At 43.5% G+C, this 17,420-nt stretch overlaps 2 protein-coding genes across 2 annotated transcripts; one reads left to right on the top strand and one right to left on the bottom strand.

Annotated features, from left to right (window-relative positions):
- Window positions 1-3,485: 3,485 nt before the first annotated feature.
- On the bottom strand, window positions 3,486-6,962 carry HERC4 (HECT and RLD domain containing E3 ubiquitin protein ligase 4). The gene has a single exon (XM_078689008.1). It carries the CDS (start codon window positions 6,831-6,833, stop codon window positions 3,687-3,689), a length of 3,147 nt encoding a protein of 1,048 aa, XP_078545134.1. The 5' UTR covers window positions 6,834-6,962; the 3' UTR covers window positions 3,486-3,686.
- A 1,052-nt stretch (window positions 6,963-8,014) lies between these two features.
- On the top strand, window positions 8,015-10,278 carry UTP3 (UTP3 small subunit processome component). The gene has a single exon (XM_078689007.1). It carries the CDS (start codon window positions 8,167-8,169, stop codon window positions 9,682-9,684), a length of 1,518 nt encoding a protein of 505 aa, XP_078545133.1. The 5' UTR covers window positions 8,015-8,166; the 3' UTR covers window positions 9,685-10,278.
- The last annotated feature ends 7,142 nt before the right edge of the window (window positions 10,279-17,420 follow it).

The following is a 17,420-nucleotide window of genomic DNA, read 5'->3' as shown; positions in this document are numbered from 1 at the left end:
GAAATATTAACATCTTTTTGTGACATTTGTTTAAAGCTTGAAACATTGAGAACATATTTGAACCAGTTGTTGAATGGTTGCAGAGATTGATGCTGTGATGGCGCGGAGTGATGCTGTGATGGCGCGGAGTGATGCAGGGGTTGCGCTGAGTGATGCAGGGGTTGCGCTGAGTGATGCAGGGGTTGCGCTGAGTGATGCAGGGGTTGCGCTGAGTGATGCAGGGGTTGCGCTGAGTGATGCAGGGGTTGCGCTGAGTGATGCAGGGGTTGCGCTGAGTGATGCAGGGGTTGCGCTGAGTGATGCAGGGGTTGCGCTGAGTGATGCAGGGGTTGCGCTGAGTGATGCAGGGGTTGCGCTGAGTGATGCAGGGGTTGCGCTGAGTGATGCAGGGGTTGCGCTGAGTGATGCAGGGGTTGCGCTGAGTGATGCAGGGGTTGCGCTGAGTGATGCAGGGGTTGCGCTGAGTGATGCAGGGGTTGCGCTGAGTGATGCAGGGGTTGCGCTGAGTGATGCAGGGGTTGCGCTGAGTGATGCAGGGGTTGCGCTGAGTGATGCTGGGGTTGCGCTGAGTGATGCAGGGGTTGCGCCGAGTGATGCAGGGGTTGCGCCGAGTGATGCAGGGGTTGCGCTTAGTGATGCAGGGGTTGCACTGGGTGATGCTGGGGTTGCGCTGAGTGATGCTGGGTTTGCGCTGAGTGATGCTGGGGTTGCGCTGAGTGATGCTGGGGTTGTGGTGGTTCGTTATTACCACGCCCAGATGCATGAATTACAAGTTATTTGTATCAACCGAACGCATTATGACTTCATGCACTCCCCCCCCCCCCCCCCCACTCGCCCGTCCTCCTTAATCTCCCCATCAGTGGCTGGCTGGGAAAACTATAATTCAACAGCATGGTCATGGAAACATCGCCGATTTGGCACATTGCACAATACAGAAAGAGTGCCGAATCCATCGTATTTCTTTGTCTATACATAGTGGTGCATTTGGCACAATGTAGACCAACAGCGAAATCGTAGCGTTGTAGATTATGCACAATGCTGCAGCATTACTATGGAGCTTCCTTTGAAGTGTCACATGTGCTGACAGCACTAGTTCATGCTGCTGGTGGGAGAACGACCTCGTAAGTGCATTCATACGACCCCTTAAGTGCATTCTTCCTATGGAGGCAATCAGTGCATTACATCACTTATAATACCATGACTATGGTAATGTTGTGCAGTATTGTGCAGAATTTTCGTGGTGATGCAGCATCCACTGGCTTAACATAAGAGCCTTCCTTCCTGCTTCCCGCCCCTCAAATAATGTGTGGGCCCGCTGAGACTCGATAACATACAGTTGTTCTCAGCCTCTAGGTTGAATGGCGGTTTCTGGAGGGTTGGGATTGGGTCCCCCGGCACCACAGCAGTGGCGTGACAGGATACACAGGAGGTCTGCGGAGAACAACCGACATGGGGAGAAGGTTGGGCAGACAGACAGCACGGAGGGTGGGGGGAACCATCAAGAGCGGGGCTGGAGTAGAGGGAAAGCAGAGACACACACTCAATAAGAGTGCATGTCAAGAAGTGTAATGAAGAAAAAAAACAAGGGAACAACGAGTCTAACAGAGGGCAGAAGGGCAGAAAAACGCGGCCGCGAAATGAAAATGACATTAAAAGCGGCCGGGAAATGCGCATTCCTTTGTACTGTGAAGCAGGGGGCGGGGAGGCGAATGCCTTTGAAGTGAAGCTCACGGCCGTGAAAGTGAAAGCAGGGATGTAATTAGGGGGGAGGAGAAGTGAGGTCGGGTACACACTGCGCACACTGGGGAAGTGACAGATGCCTGTGGGAGGGAGGCTGATATATTTGATGTGGTTGCGCTTTCCGCTCGAGTAATCCATAGGCACTGTCCAAAATCCGCAATGGTTTCAGAGCTTGGATGGCCCACTATACTCTCGTCTATTTATTCCTTGCGGAATATAATAGACAAGACCTAAAATAAAAACTAGAAAAAACAAATCTAGACATGCACAGTTTTAGGTCTGAAGACCCCGACATATCTAGCTCTTAAACTAAAAATCTCAGATCCTGAAAATCCAGGCTTCAGAAAAAAACTGGCCGTCAGACGCTCCTTCTACGGAAATGCTCCATATATTCAGAATGCTCTTCCTACTCATATCAAAATTGCCCTATCCTTCACCCAATTCCAGAAGAGTATCAATGATTGCTTATTAAGCAGGCAATCAAGTGCCATACTGGTTTGTGACCTTTAAACTAGAAACATACTTTTTGCTTTTATATTGTTGACCTATTTGCAAAGTCCTTCCACTGATTTCTAGTTCGCCATTTCTTACAATGAGTGAAATGTTTTCTGCATGAGATGATTGTCATTCGTCGTTCTTTTTCCAGTCCAATATATCTACTAGACAACTATCATTCCCCTGCTCCAAACTTCCTCTCTACCTCGTTCCCAACACTTTTTTTGCACGTCTTTTCAATCATAAAATTTCTTGTTATTTCACGCCAAGTCTATAACATATTTTTCAGATCATAAAATAATGATATGCTGTGTTTATAAATCACCATGCTATTTCTGAATATAATGTAAGTAAGGTTAATTTGTACTATACTTTAGTCAGCACGAAAGATTATTCTAGCACTCGATGCCACTGTTTTTTGCCATTTGCCCAAAAAGCAATCCAACGAATAAACATATTTTTTAGTCTGTATTTTCATCCGTGTAAGATTCTCTTTTGTGTTCTCTTTTCTGGTTTTTATTATAAAAAATAAAAATAAAACAATGTTTCTTTTAATGAATGGGTTCACATTCACAATACTGTTTAAGAAAAACCAAGGGTTTCCAAATATAGTAAATTTGTTGACCATTAAAAAGTAAGTGCTAGGTCATAAACCCTACCCTCTGAGGCCTCCCTTCCACAGACATTTAATTACATTTGTGACCTGTAGTGAAGGAGGCACTTACCAGGGGAAACGAGATGATTGGTACCTTGATCTGCCTCTTCCTGTCCGTACTGATGTAAATTAGATAAGGTAAGGAGAGTGAACTGATCATGGGAATGTGGGCTATCTGGAAGGAGTGTACTCTTCCCCTCCACAAAACACAAAGATAATGGTTCCCCTTTAAAGTTATCATGAGCAAATCGCTTAACCTTCAGAAACAAATGCACTAACAAACATATAAAAAAACGACACAAATTTGCAAAACATGTGTTGATCACATTGTACAATCCTAATTGTATACCTTTGCAGAAACTATATATTTTTTTGTAACTGTAATATTAAAAAATAACATTTTAAATACTTGTCAGCATCCAAACCTCAATCCACCATATTAATAAAAGAATATAAAATTAAAGATGGTTCCAAACTTTAAAGGACAAAAATAGCCCAAAAGATCACCAAACTTGCAAGGGGAATTCGTCCCACTCACTGAATTAGGCAAAATTTGCCAGATCGTGCTACCGATACATTACTGCAAAAACTAGGATTTTTTTCCTGTATGTGCATTTATTTACTATATTACTTGTGTCCATCACCGCAACACCTTTTTGCCCCCTCAAATTAAGGTTGTAACTTGGTTACTTTGAGAAAATCACAAAAAGAAAAAAACATTAGAAATGTTCTTTTCTTAATGAGTTCACATCATTATGAGTAAATCACCATAAGCATCTAAACTCGGTCGAAACAGTTAGACTAAATTGAAACCTTCATAGTGGTCTATTGCCTGAATCAACTTGCGTTGCAAGGTGGGTTTGTCTTTGTATTTTGGAAGATCGAGGAGATTGAAGCATGTGTGGGCCACTGGAAGGTACTCCTCCCCTCCCCCCGTTGACTGTATAACAAGTTTCAGACTTTTCATCCCAAGGATTGGGATACGATCGCTCCCAGTCATGAACAGCAGAAACTGTTTTTTCTTTTCTAGCGGCAATTCATTGAAAACTTCCCAAAAGATTTTAATTGTTGGGTGCTCTGCCCAATAGTCGCCTTTGTATTCTGTATGTTTTTCGAGCTCCTTCCAGTCATAATTTGTGTTTCCGATTACCATGGCCTGCAATTCATTGGGCTGGAAGAGCTGTAGTACTTTACCCCCACACACCTTGTGAAAGCCTTGAGAAAATGCATGAAATTGTGATGCGACAGATACGTTGAACACATAGTTGACATATGCATCCACAAACTCTTGCCTATTATCATTAGTAACAGGAGTATTGACACCATTGGCAACCAGCTCTTTCACTTCAGTGGCACCATAATATTCCACAGTGATGGCAAAATTCAGACTAAAGGTCTCCTCAATGTCATCTTCTGGGTAATCCAGCAATTGCTGCATGCTTCTGCCGACATCTGGCATCAGTTCTTTCAAATCATCCAAAGTTGGTTTCTTGTTCAACAGTTTCTTGTACAGTGCCAAAGGAAAATGGAGATCAACGATGGTGAAGTTGTAAATTGCTAGTCCACATACAACGCCGATCAAGTGAAACAAATCAATGTCTTCAAAAGTCTGATCAGAAAACCAGATGAGCCGAGATTCTTCATAATATTTAAACATTCCATATTTGGGGTCGAGCAATTCTCTCATGATGAGGAGAAAAAACTCCTTTCGGACACCACCAGCATCAACGGCTTCCTCCCCTACAAAAATAACCTTCATGGGTTTTTTGTAGTCAATATTTTTTGTTTTCCTTAGAACCTCAACAGCATCTTCCACAATGTTCTCTCGGCGCACGATTAGAATGAGACATGGGTTCACAGACTCCACGACAGGGAGGAAAAATGATGAAAAGTTTTGCCTGTGAGCCTGGTCAACAGCCATCTGCATTTGGAGCACAGCGTCAGTTTGCAGGAGTGTGGTCTTTGCTTGGGCATCGAAAACAAAAGGATATGTGCACATTGTGAGGGGGGCATCAGGCAACATTCCAAAAGCATGATGCTGAATCCAGTTAATATAGTCATCCCTTATATCAATAAAATCTTGCAATTCATGTATATAGAACTTGTCATACTGCACAATCTGCCCTGCCTTTTCATTTACTCTGTGAAGAACTTCCAAAACCCTCAGAGCAGTGTGCAGAAAGTTATTGAAGAGGAGTCTCTCGGAAACAGGAATGCCAATTTTAGAAAGTTTCATTAGATGAACCACAACATCCTTAAAGAGCTGCACTACATTAAAAAACAAGGGTGGCTCAAAAAGGGACCACCAGTTTTCAAGCACTTTCAACGGTGCTTTCTCAAGATTTACCAGAGCACATCCAAACGGAATAGACAATGTTGAAAAGTTATTTACATTTGTAAGAAGAGGACACTCTGGAAGTGTCAGATACAATCTCAGGGCCTCGACGTCTGGTAAGGAACTAGTTAGCTTTGGTAGAAGGTTCTTTTCCAAACTGGCAGCTACTTGCTGAGATATCTGCGGGTAGTCAGGGTGGATGAGCTTGTGAAATAACAGCCGAGCTGCAGTCATGTCCACCCCAGAGAACTTTGCACTGGTTTTGAAGTGATCATCATTACCAACTGCAAGAAAACTTCCATTTAGACAGCCTGCGGAGGAAAACATCCCTTCTATCTCATTAGATACATCGGAAGGAAGTCTACCAGGCAAGAATGTCAGCCACCTCCCAACAAGAGTATCGTTGAGAGTCCAAATTTGTCGGCAAGGGTCTACAATTCTGAAGTCATCCGGGGGCAAGATGTTTGGTGGAACTGAATAGTGCGAAAAACTTTGATCTCCACCAGAATAAATTCTTTTTACACAAAATACGTTGTCTTCTGTTGAAGCTGGGTATGGTCCTGAAAATGGAATCCAATTTCCTTTCACTGTAAAGGGGCTCTTCCTGTTGCTGGTTGATCCAGTCCCTAGTTGACCATTACCACCCAGTCCAAAAGAATAGATTCGACCAGACGATGGAACAAATGCTAGAGTATGCTGTCTCCCACAGGCAACTTGTGTGACCACACTTCCCATAAGTTCAAAGACCTTGCGTGGGTTCACTTCATGGCTAGAGGAGTTGTGACCCAACTGGCCGTACCCCCCAGCTCCAAATGTGAACACACCACCTTCTTTTGTCAGTGCAGCGGTGTGGTCTTCTCCGCATGAAACATGGATGAGCTTCTGTGACCGCAGCGACTTCAAAAGGGCAGGGGCGTAACGATCAACCTCATCACTCAGGCCCAGCTGTCCAAACTTGTTACGCCCCCACCCGAAAACAGCCCCTGACAAGGTCAGTGCAAAACTGTGACCACCCCCAGCAGCCACCTGAGCAAAAGGTATTCCCGCTAACGATTTAACAAGCTGCGGAGAAGTCTGATTTCTGAGTTCGGGGCCCAAACCGAGCTGGCCGTACTTGTTCTGGCCCCAGGAGTACACTTCACTGGTCTTGGTGAGCGCAAGGGAGTGGTACCAACCACATGCGACCTGTACAACAGGCATCTCTGATAAGCTTTTAATGTTTCTGGGCACTCGAACCGGCTCTTCTGTGCCTTGGAAACCAAGCTGTCCTGCCGCAGATAGTCCCCAGGCGAACACCTGGCCTCTGTCGTTCAGGGCTAAGGTGTGGGCTTCTCCGCATGCCACTGCCACGATGTTCTGAGCATCCAGAGCTGACACCTGTTCAGGTTTCTTTCGCGTTTTCTCGTGGCCCAACTGCCCCAGGTCGTTGCAGCCACAGGTGTAGACTGTGCCATCATCCAGTACAAAGACGGTGTGCCTGCGACCACAGCCAACATCTGCCACCCTTCTGTTTTGAAAGAAGGGGCAAGACCTAGGCTCTGCCACGATCTCATCTTCTGTGCCACCCAGGCCCAGCTGCCCGTAGGAGGCATTGCCCCAGCACAGCATTCCGCCAGCTCTTCTCAAGCTCCAGCCACACTTAAACTTCCTGTGTCAGACTTCTACAATTCATAAACAGAGAGGAAAGACTCCGCACAGCCATCAACACCGAGAAGGAGCTGGAAGAGCCGAGAAATGTACTGCCCCCAGGCAATGCAATGAGACCAAAGACTCTGAAGAACCACCGACGGCGAGGAAGGACTAACAGCTGTCAGATAGGACCGAAGGAGAACACACCACAGGGATAGAAAGATAACTGCCGCCGTAGCCCATTCTATTGGAAATACACTGGGGAATGACGAGACAATATTTCGTCACAGTGGGGGTGCCTCTAACCCTTAAAATAAAGGGAAGGGGGACGTAAAGTAAGCAAAACTGACGAATAGCTAATACAAATGGTCTTATGAACAGGAGACAGACTAGAGGAACAGCGAGAGGGAATAAGAACGAGCGGAGCCGCGAGCAGCGGCCCGAAAGAGAGACCCACAGATACCAAAAGCGGCCCAGGTGTCAGCATAGCGTGCCCACCTCTGTCGGTCCTTCTAGACCGGTAATACTTGCGTTGCGCAGGAGCACATAAGAAATTATAGTATTCCAACGAAATCGAGTTAGTGTATATGACACGCAGAACGTATCCTTTTTTTTTTTTACTTATCGTACGTGTTGTCTCGTCAATTAATTGATATAAAACTACCTCCGACATGGCCCCCACATGAAAAACACCACTTACGTAACATGGCTGCTCCTCTGTGACTCATTTCAAACTAAAACCGCCACGCTGCGCCAGAACGCCAGTGGCTCACTTCCTCTCAGAGACATGAAAAGAGGGCAGGACAAAAACAACACGACACCATGGAAGTAAATGTGGCAGCCATCTATGTTATCTATAGTGCATTTAATGTTCAACGGACGCCGATTAAAAACGTTTTAAAATGTCATCTATTGATAAAAAAAATCTGCGATCTTGCTAAACTACGACAGTTGATGAAAAATGATGTGCAACTAAGTAGTCAAGCAATATGCTTTAGAACCAAATATATTATTTAAATATTGGTCTTAATTTTCAATTTTCACTAGTATTATTTAGCCACTTTCACTTGTTCGTTTGGAAACGATGATATTTCCAAGATGACAGATCACTTCGTTAAAAAATCTATGGACTGTGCCACAGAGCTGGAAATGAAGAAGTCCGTACAGACGTTCAGGCTGTCGTCCGCGCGAAACCAATCATCTGTACTTCCGGCTAAACTTTACTTCCGCCGCACCATAATCGTTCATACTTGCGGCTTTCGTGCACATGGGAACTAAGTCGCAGTAATTTGTTTCCACGGAGCAAGTGCCAATGGCTAAACCCAAGAGGTCTCGAGTCCCTAAAGTCCGCAAGGAACAAGAAGACAATGATGACTCTGATGCACATGCAGCGGTGCCGTCTTCCAGGGACACTTCTTCTCAGTATTATCTTGACAATGTGGACAAGTTTCATGACGACAGAACTGCCAGCCTTCTTGCTGCTGGCGTCCAACTTCAGAGTGATGATGCGATGTCTGACGATGATGAAGTGATGGCGCTTGATACTGAGGATGATGAAGACGAGTCCGACTCTGAGGCGAGTGATTTAGAGGAAGACCTGCCTCTGGAGCTACCTACTGGACTCAAGAAAAAGCTCAGTCGTGGCAAAGCAGCGAGACTCAAGAAAGATGATGCCGACGAACGGGAGTCCATGGGAAGTGACCTGGAAGAGAGAACGCATGACGAGATGCCCAGTGAGCTGGCCTGGGGACAGAGAAAGAAGTTGTACTATGACACAGATTATGTGGGCCGCGACCGCAAGAAAAAAGGTGTGAGCCAGGAGGAAGAAGACGCGGAGGCTGAGGAGGAGGAAGCAGAGGCCCATCGTATCCAGAAACGGTTGGCTGGGCATCTCGACGAGGACGACTATGGCCTTGACTTCCTGCAGGCCTTCCCACAGAAGGAAAAACCCGCTGGTCAAAAGATTGAAAAGAATTTGAAGAAAATGTCTGAGAAGGAAAAGCTGAAGATGCTAAAAAAGGAGTCACCGGAATTAATGGAGCTTCTTGAAGATCTGAAGGCTAAGTTAACAGAACTTGAAAAAGACTTAAAACCACTTGTTCAGATGGTGAAAAAGGGATTAATCTCACCTGGCACAGGCAGCGACTACATTCTAACCAAGTATCAACTTTATTTGAACTATTGCACAAACATTAGTTTCTATCTAGTTCTCAAAGCAAAGAGAATTCCAGTTCAAGGGCACCCTATCATCGAAAGGCTGGTTTCCTACAGAAACCTCATCAATGACCTGGGGGTTGTGGATCATCGACTGTCTTCAGAAATGGATTTGCTTCTTAATAGAGTTGTAAACAAAAAAGATACGGTCGCGAATGTCTCCAAATCTGCTATAAGCAACCCTGCCAACTTGTTACAGAAGAAAAAACACAAGCCTTCTAAGAAAACTGCTCTCAAGGTGACTGCTACGGACAAAGTAGACAATTCTGATCTAGACGACGAAGCTGCCTTGCAATACTACAATGATATGGAGAAGATGGTAAAGCGCAAGAGAAACAAGGTGGATAGCCTTGCTGAGGAAGACGAGGCCGAAGCAGAAGACTTTGCCCCAGATGCCAAGCGAGCAATCACATATCAAATTGCAAAGAACAAAGGACTAACCCCCAAGAGGAAGAAGATTGACCGTAATCCAAGAGTCAAGCACCGCGAAAAGTTTCGCCGCGCCAAGATTCGCCGTAAGGGCCAGGTCCGTGAAGTTCGGAAAGAAGAGCAACGGTATTCTGGAGAACTATCTGGCATTCGGGCTGGGATTAAGAAAAGTATCAAACTTAAATAAAGAACCTTTTATTTACTTGTGGGTAATATTTAAAGCGCCATTGTAGACACCTTTTCAGTTCATATTTTCTAGTCCTTTTTTCCAGTGGACAGTGTCTATAAAAATGACAATCCTCTTAATATTGATGTAGGATGAGGTATGGCATTCTTCATTTGGTGTGACGTTAGTAACTTAAAGGGGGCATCAGACGTTAAAAAACCCAAATGTGTAGGCAATGTTCATTCCATGTTGATCCTTCCAGAACATGTGGCGGTAATCTGCAGAGTGCTTACAAAAGAAGCCTAAAACAATTTTGTATTCAAACTGATAATATATGACCACCTTCACACAAGCATACAAATCACTGTTAAATTGACTAAAACTAAATTGTATAGTTAATGTTTCTATTTACATGGTAATTCCGAAGAAGACTAACCACTGGCCGTTCCCTTCAGGTATGAGCATGATGTGGTGCATCTGTTCATGTTCTATTTGAAGTGGACATGAAAATAAGTTACTTGAATACATGTTGAAAAATTAAATGCATTTTGGATAAGCCTTTTAATCAACAGCATTGTCAAACCGTTCCTGAATAAAACGTTCCTTTGTTATGTACATGTGTTGAGTTTGCTAAGACTTAGAGCTGCAGTTTATTTGGTAGGCGACAGTGACGTGGTCAGAGGCTTGCTTGACATTTTGGAATGTGTATTTTAATCTCAATAAGCAGACTGTGTGTGTGATCTGTTTAACATCGCCAAAAAATTCATTAAAGTGTTACACAATAAACAGTTTGGGGTAGCAGTAAGGCTGGCAAATTGGATTTGGATGTGACTGCAACAGAAGTTGAAGACTGTTGGTGAATTGAGTTTGTTCTGTAAAACGTTGGTTGTAAGTGTGATTCCACCAAATTGTTTCTCGGTACGGTGATCTTAAGTATTCTTATCATTAGAGACATTACAGAGCTGCTGGTAGGGAGGGGGGTATTATTTAAAGAAAGTAATATTCTGCCGTATAGACTGTTTTACTAGAAATTGACAGAAAAAATGAGTAGTGCTTTAGATATTCTGGAAGTCATTCGTCTGTTCAAAGCAGCCATAAAAATCTGCAATTGTTCAAACACAATCTTCATTAGGAATAAAAGATGTGAGGCGAAGTGTAAAATGCTATCAAAGAAATGGGGTGGAATATTGTGATTTTCAAGTGAAATGACCGTAACAAAGTTATGTAGTCTAACAAAATTACGAGAGTTTTAATATAGTGTGGTATGTATAACAACCAGTATTAATCAGTAGAAACAAATGAGTTGTAATTTCGGTATAAGCATCACCCATTCCTCATCTGGATCATTAATCTAGTTATAAAGACCTCATCAGCAGAGTTGTGTAATTTCTGGAGGCCTTATCTGAAAAAATGTTCTCAGATGTGCAGGACACGTTTGGAGGGAGGGTTGGGTCCAGTTTTGTAGACAACTCCAAGTTTTGTGCACAGATTCTTAGGCCACATGCAGAGTTTTGGATGTAAATTCAACACAGGAGAATAGGTGTGTGGCCAACTCAGGATGTCTCTGAATTGCTGTGTTGTTGTCCATTTGACCCAGGGCCGGACTGGGAACACAAACCAGCCCGGTAAATTAAGTCGGACCGGGAAAGGGAGGGTGGTTGGTGTTTGTCTGGTGGGAAACTCTGCTGCTTTTGGTATAGGGGGCCGATATTGCAGATGTGCTGCAAATCCGGCCCCATCTGTCCAAAACCGGTCCCTACCTTTCCAGCACTACCGGGAAAATACCTGGTTCCCGCTACGGTCAGTGCGGCCCTCATTTGACCTGTGCACGGATCACACACTGAATTTAATTATTTTATGTCTGCTTTTGTTGCTCATTCTGTATGTTCATAATCGTGATAACTACTTGAAAGAAAGGCTTTTATTTTCTCTTATACTCAACTGAATGGAGTTGAAGAGCGATAATAACATATTCAATAATCCAAAACAACGAGGGTGTGGCATGGTATTGTCTGCGCTTAATTGCGTAAGATATTCAAGCAAAAAGTCCAAAGTGTTACTCCAGGGGTACAAAGCTGCCATTCTATGCTTTTAGGTTGGTGACAACAACTTTTGCCCCCATAGAATCACAATAATCCCGAGCACCAGTGTTCAGTTCACAAATTGCCACAATTGGTTGATGTAGATATATTCTTCCTTTTATTTTCACTCTCATGTGCCTCCAATACATCAAATGCGATATGTAGCAAACAAAGGTTTCATCTATGGTAGATATACCAACTTAATCAGGCAAATGATTCAATACTAAACAAACTGTTGTGTGTACAAGAAATTGTATAGTACCTCTCAAAATCTGTATTTTTTGACATAGCTGCCAACCCATATCAAAGTTAGTGTCTTTCAGTCCAAATCATCCAAGTTTATTGTCCGCAATCATGCATTACTTCACGGAGTACTCACCAAAATTCACGGCCGGATTTGAGAGGTACTATACGATTTCTTGTACACGCAACAACAGGTTGTTTACTATTGAATCGTTAGCCCTGATGAAGTTGTTGGTATATCTACCTTAGACAAAACATGTGTTGGCTACATATCACATGTGATATATTGCATGCACATGAAGAGTGAAAATAAAATGGATAATACATCTACATCAACCTAATGTGGAAATGTGTGAATTGAACACTGGTTCTTGGGATTATTGTGTTATTCAAAGTGATGAGGCTACCCGTGCTCCCCACCCCGACTGCTGAGACCCTTCTTGATGTTTGGGGTAGTTTGTGCTTAAGCATCATAATTATTCTCTAGATAAGATACTTAGGCCAAATGTGCTGTTTTTTTCCCTCATGTTGTGGATTCTAAAAGTACCCAGGATTTTGAGGTTTCCCCTGGAAGATACAGAGAAAATAGGCAAAGTGTAACATTGTTTGTTTTTATTTAATTTGCTTCTTAAGAAAGTATGTGGGCTATTTTTCTTATGAATGTCATCAGCAAAATGTTTGCTAAGTTCACACTCTTCCCAGCTTTAAGGATCAGCCAGGCCTGTGAAAAAGCCATGTTTTTACCACCGTTTTTTGTTGAAGTTTTTTAAGTGCAAGTTAATTTTTCCTATTTTTGTGGTTTCTACCTACTTATTTTTTTAGAACTCTTTTTATTTAAACAAAACAATAAAGTCACAGTCCTATATATCATCAGTTGACCATAGTTAAGCACAATATGGGTACATTCAGGCAGCCAAATAATACTTCGTCGTTTTGCATTTATTATTTCACAAACCCTTATCACTTAGTAGGTCTTGTATCTCGTCAATTCGTCTCCGAAATTCAATTGTAGGAGACAGGCATATCTCGCCTCTTTGTATGTTCCATGTAGTCCATTTCCGATCTCATTTTTTGGGGCACCCTTTATTTTTAAAAACATCCTTCTCTGCAATCATAGCCCCGTCCATGTCTCCTACCCACCCATTCAATAGTGGTGGTACCCCAACTCCCCTTTTTTGCGCAATATTACGTTTCACCAGAGCCCACCCTAATAAGACCCATGATTGTTCAGTTTGGGTTAAATCTGTTGCCTCTCAGATGTTTAATAGGCAAAGTTTGGGAGTTGGGTTTAGCTTTTTCCCTACTGCATCCTCCATCTTGGTTGTGATAGCGTCCAAGTTTTTTTGAATGATTGGTTATGCCCACATTGTGTGAAAAAAAGTCCCCTCATGGGTACATCGACGATGGCATAGGGAATTGAACCGCCCTCCCATCTTTACCAGGATGTAAGTAGATTTGGTGTAGAGTCTTAAGTTGGACCAGTCTCAGCCTGATGGGGATAGCAATTTCCCTAGGCGCGGTCACAGCATCTCGCCAGTCGTCTTCGTCTAGTACCCCTATATCTATTTCCCGTTGTTGTCTAAGTTTAGTCAAAGGATCCGGTTGGTTATTAATCAGTTTTTATACGTTAAAGAAATGGCTTTCTTGGGCATTTGATCCAACAGCAATCTCTCTTCGTGCAGAGGTGACTCAGGGATTGAGCCATCTGGGGTTGTCAGCGCTTTTAGGGCATGGCTGATCTGCAGGTATCTGAAAGTTTCTGAATGTGCCAGTTGATATTCTTTCTGAAGGTGTGTAAATGTGAGTCCTTTCTTATTCCAGATGTCCCTTACAGACGAAATACCAATCTGCTCCCATTTGTCAAACCCGGGGCAGGAACTCAAGCGGCCCAGCCATTTGGTCTCCCAGAGTGGGGTTACTACTGTAATGTTTTTGTACCAACCCAATTCTCTGTTGACTTCATGTCAAATTTCTATTGTTCGGGCCATAGGGCTCGTTAGGCCTAATTTTTTGGGTTTGTATATAAGGCTCTCCCCCTTTCCCATCATCCATAGATCAGTACAGGTGTTTGGCTCATCTTGTGCACCATATACCCATTGGTTGATGACTGTTAGTTGTGACGCCCAATAGTACGGCCTGAGGTCCGACAGTGCAATCCCGCCATCATACCATCCAGCCGTTAACTTCTGCAATGCAATCCGTGGGGCCTCCTGTCCCATAGTACAGTGCAGACTGCGTTGTCAGTATCTGAGAATTAGCAATCTGGGACCTTAAATGGGGTATTTTGCAGTGCATATAGAAAGCGAGGCAGCACTAGCATTTTAAAAAGCGATGCTTGTTCCAGCAGAGTCAACAGGGGACTATGCCAATGCTTAACGTCCGTTTGCAGGCGTGCCAAGGGGCCATGTAGATTGGCTTCATAAAATTAAATAGGATCTGCGGTTATGTAGATGCCTAGATAGCATAACCCATTTTCCGCAGTATGGATGTCTTAGTCTTTTGGTACTTTGGGTCTAGGGCCATAAACTGGGTACAGCTGTGATTTGGACCAATTTATCGTATAGCCCGAGTGGTTACCAAATATACATAGAATGTAATATACGGTGTATTGAGGACACTGGGGATGCCATGTATGATAAAATGTCATCCGCATAAAGGGATATTCTGTCCTTATGTTGGTCTGTCCATTTTAGCTCACTTGAACTTGTGAGTACTCTAGCTACACGGAGAGCGACGTTTGGGATGAGACCGTCAGACTCACAAGCTCAAGATTTGGGGACAAAATATAATCCCTCAGATGCATGGAATGCCTTATTGACGTCGCGCAAGATACTGAATCCCTTTTTGGGTTGGAAATCTCTCCACAAAAGAAAGGTCTTTATCAAAAAGGACATAGCCTTGAGAAAATAGCGGGACGATTTCCCTATGTAAGCGACGAAACGGGTGTTGGCTGTCTGAAGCAAGACCAAAAGAATAAAGAAAGAAAATAAGAATTGAAATAACTTGTCTATAATTTGTGCTCATATCGTGCACTTAACAAATTGTCGATACACCTATGACGTGTACTGAGGATTTATTTGTATAATTTGTGCAATTGGGTCTGTATATAAATCTTTATCCATCTTATAAATTTTGGTCCAAATCACACTTGCTCCAACATTGCAAAGAGGTATGGCCATTCAATAGTGTCCAAGGCCATTTTGGAGTCTAATGATAACAGGGCTACATCTTCTCGTAATGTGTCTTTACGACCCAGGACGCTATGTAGGCAACGTAGATTTGAGGCCGTATTACGTCCAGGCATGAAGCTGCTTGATCCAGGTGCACCAATTTATTAATCAATGGGATGAGCCTATTCGGCAATACTTTCGCAAAAATTTTGGCCTCTGCTGTCAGGAGGGAGATGGCCTGTACGCCCCACAGTTCAGTTGTCCGCATGTTTGCCCGGCTTATGTACAACCACTATCGAAGCTAGTCGAATGTCAAACAGCAACAAACCTTTTTCATAACTCTCTAGGTACATCTTTTGTAAGTGGGGTGCTAGTTTGGTTGTCGTCAACTTAAAGAACTCAATCGGAAGTCTGTTTGGTCCCATTGCTTTGCCCGAGCGTATATCTCGGATCGCTAGCTGTATTTCTTCTACTGAGCGGTCTTCCTCAAGGGTGTCTCGCTCCCCGGGTGAAATATCAGCAACCTGAATAGTGGCTGGAAGGTTTTGACTGTCTGTGAATGTTGCAATCGTACTCCATTTATAGATTATTTCAAAATGGGTAGCAAATGTCTCCGCTATCTCTTGTGGATGAATTATGTTCTCCCCTGTGGAGCCCCAGAGCTGGTGGACCCATCTTCTCGCCTGCTCCCTTCTTTCCAGCCATGCGAGTAGCTTGCCAGTTCTTTCACCATGTGTATATATCCTATGGCAAATAGCCTTTATTACTAGCTCTAGCTGTCCCTGTGAGTAACCGTTTATAGTCTAGTCTCTTAGCTTCAAGCGCCTGTTAGGCCACGCTGTCAGTAGTCTGTGTTATATTAGCCTCATCTGCTAGGATCTCCCTCTCCAATTGCTCAATTCGCTTTGTTAATTCTTTTTTGTGGCCCACCATTAATGCCAGCGCACAACCTTTTATGACCGCACCAAATGTGCCCCAGAGGATCTGGGCTGATGCCACTGAGCCCTCGTTTTCCTGAAAATATAAATCCACTCTATGTAGCAGTTTTGTCTTAAAATGTGGAATTTGCAGTGCCCATGGGTTAATTGTGAGGGTGGTACGTTGTGGTTGAAACCCCCCATGCATCTTAATTAAGGCTCCCTGTTTTCCCTTTTAACGTATTTTTACAGATAAATACAGACAGAAAACAATGTGTTTTCTGTCTGCATTTATTTTTAAAAGTGGATAAATACAGAAAATTGTGCTGCTTTTAAGTGACTCTCCGTGCTGTCTTTCATTAATTACAGCCCAACAGCTGAGCAGATGCACTGCATGGGAAATTAAAAAAACAGGATGAAATTTCCTTTAATAATGGCATGTGTCAATATACATTGTTGTATAATGCTCGCGTTTACCAGAGGATGTATTGCTATGTAATATTTGGCGGCCATCAAACATCAAAGTATAATTGCGCCTCTATCAGTTAAATAAATATGAAAATGTACAGTTTTACAACTTCATTTATACGCAAAAAATACAAAATTAATATGGATAAATACAGATGCAACAGCCAAAAAATAAATATGGATAAATACATACGGAAATATTAAAAAAAAAAATACCATAAAACCGGGAGCCCTAATCTTAATCAATATCAGGGAGTGGTCCGAAATGCCTCTAGCCCAGAGCTTTCCAAACTCTGTGTCACGACACAATACTGTGTCGCCTGCCATGGGTGAGTGTGTCGCGTGTCGCGTGATGAGGCTAGTACAGTACTGCGCATGACATGGTCTGTATCGGTTTCTTATGGAAATTGCAGTCCACAGAGGTGCCTCTGCTACCCATTCCCTTCAGGAGTGTTAGCCCGGGGATGAGGAGGAAGGTCAGGGGAGCATAATCCATCTGAGCCCCGGTGGCGCGGAGACGCTCTTGCACTACTGCCACCATAAAAATCGATTTTTATGGTGGCAGTAGTGCAAGAGCGTCTCCGCGCCACCGGGGCTCAGATGGATTGTGCTCCCCTGACCTTCCTCCTCATCCCCAGGCTAACACTCCTGAAGGGAATGGGTAGCAGAGTTTAAAAGCGGGTTGCTTAACATTAAAATGCTGCTTCACTTTTAATCCAAATGCTTTAGTCTTATATTTTTTGACAGTCACAACAAAATGTTAATAGAGTTCAGGACAGTCTTGCAATACTAAAGTAGGGCAACTTGAAAGCTAAGAAATACAATCAGTTGGGAGGTCTCTGACAGTGAGTTCTGAAGAGGCTGGGAGCACCCTTCGA

Source organism: Lissotriton helveticus, chromosome 1_1 (assembly GCF_964261635.1).
Source record: "Lissotriton helveticus chromosome 1_1, aLisHel1.1, whole genome shotgun sequence".
Taxonomy (NCBI): domain Eukaryota; kingdom Metazoa; phylum Chordata; class Amphibia; order Caudata; family Salamandridae; genus Lissotriton; species Lissotriton helveticus.
This window is presented reverse-complemented; position numbering and strand designations above follow the sequence as displayed.

Coding starts and splice junctions, on each gene's coding strand:
- HERC4 (XM_078689008.1), bottom strand. CDS start 6,833: ATGCTGTGCTGGGGCAATGCCTCCTACGGGCAGCTGGGCCTGGGTGGC.
- UTP3 (XM_078689007.1), top strand. CDS start 8,167: ATGGCTAAACCCAAGAGGTCTCGAGTCCCTAAAGTCCGCAAGGAACAA.